This window comes from Scylla paramamosain, chromosome 4 (genome assembly GCF_035594125.1).
Source record: "Scylla paramamosain isolate STU-SP2022 chromosome 4, ASM3559412v1, whole genome shotgun sequence".
Taxonomy (NCBI): Eukaryota; Metazoa; Arthropoda; class Malacostraca; order Decapoda; family Portunidae; genus Scylla; species Scylla paramamosain.
Window position 1 is genome coordinate 38892027 of NC_087154.1, and position 7500 is coordinate 38899526.

Consider the following 7500-nt stretch of genomic DNA (forward strand, 5'->3'; position numbering starts at 1 on the left):
TTGCCCCAGGACTTGGATGTCTTGTGGCCGCCACCATCACACAGGAGGCCATGCAGCAGCACAGTCTGGGGAGGGAGGGGTTGATATAACATAGGTGATTTAACACAGGCAATACTGGTAACAATTAATATCAAACTACGTAAGAGGAAGGAGAGGTAACACACAGGTAGTCAGTTCTTTCAATCTATCAGCATCTATAAACATTACTAGCCTTCTGAAATCTCCATCTTTTTATCAAACAATTAGTAATGCTAGAGTTTACAGTATTAACAGATATTTTAGTTATATATCAATGAAAATATGGACTAATTACACACCTACAATTAGTTACCTGAGTTTCTGATAACACATAAGACAAAGGAACAAAAACAAGATCAATAACAGAGAACAGGACCACAAAGAATGCATATCAACTGAAGGAAAAACAATAAAAAGTAAACATTTCTGCCATATATCAGACCATCCAAACTAACACTAGGTAAACACACGTACCTTCCTTCTGCACAGCCTTCCGCCTTGCATCTTCCTCCGAGCAGCTGCCACCCACACCTCCCGGCCGTCTGCTGCAGTGATGTGGTACACTGGCATTCTGTGGCCCCACCAGAGTTGCTGGGAGACACACCAGTCTGTGATGTTGTCCAGCCAGCTATGCCATGCCCTCCTGTGCAGCTGTGGCACCAGGTTCAGACGGCCGCTCTGCACAGCCTCAGACGCCTCCTGTGCCAACTCCTTGCACCAAACGAACCTGTGTAGACATGAAAGTAAGTAAGCAAGCAAGAGAGAGAGAGAGAGAGAGAGAGAGAGAGAGAGAGAGAGAGAGAGAGAGAGAGAGAGAGAGAGAGAGAGAGAGAGAGAGAGAGAGAGAGAGAGAGAGAGAGAGAGAGAGAGAGAGAGAGAGAGACTTAACCTAACTTAACCTAACCTAACTGAATTAATATAAACCTAACCTGATGGAAACAAATAAATAAAAATAAAAAGCTGCAGCCGGCCTCACCTTTCTTGACAGGCGCCTTTTTTTATGTTCATACACATTTCCCTGGTGGCACACGCTGCTAGCCGCCCCCTGGCCACGCCCCTCGCCACCTCACTCATGTACAGATCCATTGCCCCTCTAAAAAGCAACAAATTCACCCGTATATCAAGTCTGACTCTGCGTTTGTTTACATTTCTCTGGGTCTCTGTCTGGGCTCAGGCCTGCAGGATGGGAGAATGATAGAAAACGAGAGATTTTCAGGCAAGACTAGTATAAGTTGAGGCTCTATTATAAAATACCGTGATACAATATTACTATTACTACTACTACTACTAATAATAATAATAATAACAATAATAGTAATAATAATAATAATAATAATAATAATAATAGTAATAATAATAATAGTAATAATAATAATGAAAAACACACAATGCACATGATCGCAAGACCACTCCTGCACACACACATACACACTGAACATTACTTGAGCACTTACTTGGTCATCGTTTGAGTTTTGTAGATCGTGATTGAGGGTGATGCAACCACCCTCAATTATTCTCACTGTGTTCTCCAAATACTGGTTGCAAGATGTAGCAGTGACTGATGAGGATCTAAAACTATAATTATGTCATACGATAAGAAAACAAATTTAGGACACACACACACACTATCAGTCAAATAGCCTTTGAATCAGGAGTGCTTATACCTCATGTCTTAATATCGCTCTTTTTCCTAACAGTATACTGAGGTCGACAAACTGAAAGGCTTTGGAAGAGTCAACAAAGACTGATTTCCCTAATTAATTGCTTGGTATGTCAGTTACTTTGAATCGTCTTTTTGCCTGGTATATTTTGGAACTCTAATTATTAATGCATCTGCTAGTCCATCATCACATTGTATCCAGCCACTTTGAAGCTTTCCTTAACTAAAAACATCACTCCTTTCTTATTTGATCTTTTTCATAAGTTGTATCTATTTTGTTCAATGTTCTCTACTTGTAACTCATCACAATTTTATTTCTGTAAGGTGAATTATATCCAGACTCATCAGGATAAACATTTGGCTTAATCCCAAGATGAGGCTATTAATATTATTCTGCATCACACTCCATAGGGCTTCTTTCTCCTTCACTGTTTTCCAGCCCTCCCTCATGTTCAGGTACCACTTCCTCACTTTCTTGTCCAAAACTCTCCACTACAATATCTCCTGCTATTGTTCTTACCCTCATCTATTGCCTCTACATCCTCAGTTAGTTAACTCTTCCCTCTCCTCTTCAGTGAGTTAATATCTGTTAGCTCATCCTTAGCCAGCCTCCAGACAACTGCCAGAGTATCTTTCTGTGATTTAAATTAGATTCTTAACGGTCTGTGCCATTTACCTATGAATTTCCCTACCCTGTGATGAGATGGGTGTGTGGGTGATGGGATGTGTGAGTGACTGGGTGAGTGGGTGATGGGATGGGTGACAGTGAGCAGACTGGATGTGTGACTGACAGACTGACTGGATGGATGGTCAAGTTGCACAGATTGGATGAACAGACACACTCACTAACCTAAAGTGAAAAATAAATAAATAAAATATATATTACACAGTCCTTCACGCATAGTCTCTCTCTCTCTCTCTCTCTCTCTCTCTCTCTCTCTCTCTGTGGCTCCTGGTCCCCCCTTTTTTTCAAGCAAGGTATTATTCGCTCACAGGCGAGGGTGTCATGAGGCGCCACCCTCACTCATTGTCGCCAGGTTGAGAGGTTGTGCAGAAATGTACTAAACCAGTGCATAAGGGAACGAATATATCCAAAATTCATACCCTCTTCAGTAATAATTAAACCAAAAAATAGTGAGAAATAAACCAAAACATATAAGAGTAAAGACTAAATAAAAAACAAGAGAAAAACACATAAGAATAAATAAAAAGCAGCCAAAAAATGTAATAAAAGTCAATTCCTTAAAAGAACCATTTCAAACAAAAAACTCAAATATATGTAAACCAAAACGCAAAAACAATTACGTAAACCCAAAACATTATATGTACGTAAACCCAAGAAATTGTATATACGCAAATGGAAAAAAATACGCACCTCCGCAAACCAAAAAAAAATATCCGTAAATCCTAAACCAAAAAAATCCGTAAAAGAAAAAAAATCCGTAAAAGCAAAATACGTAAAACCAAAAAAAAAATACGTAAACCAAAAAAATACGTAAAATAAAAAATATACGTAAAACCCCAAAAAGGGGAACCAATATCCAAAATTCATACCCTCTTCAGTAATAATTAAACCAAAAAATAGTGAAAAATAAACCAAAACATATAAGAGTGAAGACTAAATAAAAAACAAGAGAAAAACACATAAGAATAAATAAAAAGCAACCAAAAAATTTAATAAGTCAATTCCTTAAAAGAACCATTTCAAACAAAAAACCAAAACGCAAAAACAATTACGTAAACCCAAAACATTATATGTACGTAAACCCAAGAAATTGTATATACGCAAATGGAAAAAAATACGCACATCCGCAAACCAAAAAAAAATATCCGTAAATCCTAAACCAAAAAAATCCGTAAAAGAAAAAATCTGTAAAAGCAAAATACGTAAAACCAAAAAAAAAAATACGTAAACCAAAAAAATACGTAAAATAAAAAATATACATAAAACCCCAAAAAAATCCGTGGAAGTAAAAAAAATCGTAAAATCGTAAAACTAAAATAAATAACCATAAAACCCAAAAAAATATTCATAAAACCAAAAAAATATCCGTAAAGATAAGAAAAAATATTCGTGAATCCAAAAAAATTGTAAAATCATAAAACTAAAACAAATAATCGTAACCAAAAAATATTCATAAACCCAAAAAAATATCCGTAAAGATAAAAAAAATATACGTGAATCCAAAAAAAAAATGTAAAATTGTAAAATTTAAATAATCGTAATAATAATAATAATAAATAATAATAATAATAGTAATAATAATAATAATAATAATAATAATAATAATAAAAATCATAAAACTAAAAAATTCATAAAACCAAAAAAAATAAATAAATAAAACCAAAATATTTGTAAATCCCTAAAATACTTGTAAAATTATAAAACAACAAAAATATTCACAGAACCAAGAAAATATTCACAAAACCAAAAGAAATATTTAAAAAATGATAAAATACATATACTTGTAAAAGCAAGCCACCAAAAAAAAAAAAAAAAAACATAGGACACCAAAAGTACAATAATGACACCAAAAGTACATTTGTAATACTAAAAATACACAGCTGATACCAAAAAATAAAACATTCATAAAACCAAACAAATACATACAAATAAAAAATAAAAACTTTGAAAGACCCCAGATAATAAAACTAGAATGGGTATTGATGCGGAGAAAAAAGTGTGAAATACTGGTAAAAACAGACAAAACCACACGCCACAAACACTGACCACAGCAACGAATGAATAAACATGAATATCAAGTTAACGTAAATATAACTAAATTTAGTACAAAAAGAGAAAATAATTACCGTAATGGAAGCTTCCTGACGGTCACTCCCACCACGGCCCCACGAGGGAACGACCGGGCCTGCCGCTGTCCACCCAGGTCCCCCGCCAGAACTAAAGAAAGGGGAAGGAACTGGGCACACAAGGTGCATTAGACATGCATGGCCTAGCAGGTAAAATAGCTAAATATATAAAAATCCTAAGTCAGAATACAGATCGCTAGGACTTACAGATGTACACACATGGCATACACCTGTGCATCCTAGAAAGCTGCAAGAGCTGACAATACATAGCTAAATCCTGAGTTAAAAACTGTCACAACATGCAGATGTACACTCCAGGCATACACCTGCACATCACAACAGCTGCAAAAGCTAAATATATAATATCAATCCTAGACTGTATATATAACATATATATTACATATATTAAAAAAATATACATATATATAGGTATATATATACTGATATATTTATAAAAAGCTAAATATATCAATCAATCAATCCTAGAAAATGTATATATAACATATATATTACATATATTAAAAAAATATACATATATATAGGTATATATATACTCTGATATATTTATAAAAGCTAAATATATCAATCCTAGACAATGTATATTTAACATATATTATGTATATTGAAAAAATATACATATATATAGGTATATAATATACACAAATTATTTAATCATCTAATGCAAAGTCTATATATATATAAACATGATATATATATATACACAAGTTATATAATCCCAGCTAAAGCAAAAATGTATACATATATAAGTATTATAAATAATACATATATATACATACACATACATTTATTAATAATTATCTAACCCCCCGCCGGCAGGGTTGCCAACCCGACCGGCCCGCTGCCGCTGGAACATCTTCTTTCTGGGAGAGAAAAGGAGAAAAAAGGGCGCACTCTAGGTGCATTATACATCCTGACATAAATGTAGCTAAGACATACATGAAATGAAATAAATATATATATATCAATAATCCTATCCTAAACCAAGCCGATCGGCTGACCAGGCCGACCGGCTTACCTGTTGCTGCTACTACTGCAATCGCGCCTTCGCTGCCATCGCGCCTTCCCTCTCCATCTCCCCTCGCGCCTGCCACACACTAGCTGAGAGAGAGAAGAAAGGTGCGCACAGCGGCGCCACAAGCCTAACGGGTTAAGGTAGCTAAGACATAAATAAATAATTGATACACACATCAGATATACGTCTTAAGGACGTATATCAAAATATATGCATCAAAAAAAATATATGGATCACTATATATATGCATATATCCGGAAATATATACATATACATTACGCGATCCTACCAAAAAAAAAAATCATACCTGCCAGTCGGATGGCTAGTCCGACTGGCATACCGTCGGCGACATCTTCTTCTTCTGCAACCAGGAACCCGGAACATCTTCTTTCTGGGAGAGAAAAGGGAAAAAAGTGCACCCGAAGGTGCATTATACATCCTAACAAGCATGTAGCTAAGACATATATATATATATAAAAAAAAAATATATATATCACACCTAACCTAAACCTGACCGGTCGAGTGGTCAACTCGACCGGTGTACCTTATACCTGTGGCTCCCGCGTTGCCGCAGCAAGTGGAAACAGACAGCAGACCACAGCCGTCCTCCCATGGCAGCCTGGAAGAAAAGGACCCGTTGAGAAAACATGGCTATGCGTCCATTGCCTATAAAGAAAAGGCTGCCATCAGTCTGAGTAACAGAAGACAACCTTGCCTATCCTGACCAGATGGCCTCACCGACAACACCACCATGCAAACAAAATGACCATCAAGGCAACAATTCACACCAAAAAAAAAACCCTGGCAACAATAACTGCCAGAGGGCGAACCTCCCGCGTCAGAGGAAGCATTACAACAACAACAGTTAAAACACAAACAACACATTTATTTCATTGTCTGCTGTTTCTTCATAGATACATTTACATTAAAGAGACCTAGATGACTGAAGCAGAAGTCTTCACTCTTGGCTGAGGGTGAAATGTTCCTCTTCTCTCTTGTGGACACCTGTGGGAACCATTACCAAACAAAACAAAGCAGTATTAAGCCAAACACCAAAAAAAAAATATATGTAGAAGTCTTCATTCTTGACTGAGGGTGAAATGTTCCTCTTCTCTCTTGCGGACACCTGTGAGAACCCTTACCAAGCAAAACAAAGCAGTATTAAGCCACCCAAAAAAAAAAATAAATAAAATTAACAAAACCGCGAAATATAACATCAATAAACTTAATATATAAATAAAACATGTAATTTATCAATAAATTTGCAAAAAAAAATTATTTTCCCTCCCACCAATAAAATAATTAAATAAATCAAATAAGCTGTAAAAGAAAAATAATAAATATTTATGTTAGTATATTTGTTATTATGTTAGTATATTTGTTAGAGCCAGTAGTAGAAAATTACCACCACCTACCACCACCACCACCACCCTAACTACATTCATTGTTTCTATAATGCCCTGTATATTGATAAAGTACTACTACTACTACTACTACTACTACTATTACTACTACTACTACCACCACCACCACTATAGAATCTTCTGTGGTCTTGTATATTTCTTGCATTCCAAACACACTTCTGAAAAGAGAACACACACACACACACACCACACACACAAATAAAATAATATAATAAGAATATAATAATCTAGCACTCTTAATAATAATTATCTATCTTAATCTCACTCTTAATCTCACTCTTACTAATAATTATCTATCTCTGTATATATCTATCTAACTAACACTCTTAATAATAATTATCTATCTATCTTAATCTCACTCTTACTAATAATTATCTTTCTTTGTATCTATCTATCTCTATCTCTTTACTTTGCCGGTAACCAAGATTATTTGCAGCACATTCCAGGATGGTGTGGGCCTGTTTCTGCTCCGTCATCTTTCTTCACTGTTCCTCACCATCACCTTCCTTCCAAGGTATCTGCAAATAACAGGGAAAATTAGAAGAGTTGGTCAT

The 7500-nt window shown here is 35.4% G+C and overlaps 1 protein-coding gene across 15 annotated transcripts in view; it reads right to left on the reverse strand.

The window, feature by feature from the left end:
- The window catches only part of LOC135100083 (uncharacterized), a 53442-nt gene that overhangs the window by 23269 nt on the left and 22673 nt on the right, over positions 1-7500 (reverse strand). For 5 of the 15 annotated variants that reach the window (XR_010268529.1, XR_010268531.1, XR_010268530.1 and 2 more), the window contains exons 1-4: positions 1473-1763; positions 995-1111; positions 493-745; positions 1-65 (exon numbers count right to left, since the gene is read on the reverse strand). The exon at positions 1-65 is cut by the window's left edge and continues 43 nt beyond it. Coding sequence is in view for 4 of the 15 variants with exons in the window: in XM_064003002.1 (XP_063859072.1) it covers positions 1-65; positions 493-745; positions 995-1111; positions 1473-1480 (443 nt within the window). In the remaining 11 variants the exon portion in view is untranslated. Of the gene's footprint in view, positions 66-492; positions 746-994; positions 1112-1472; positions 1800-7500 lie in introns of those variants that run through there. The other 10 variants (XR_010268527.1, XR_010268526.1, XR_010268528.1 and 7 more) reach the window with 9 other exon arrangements.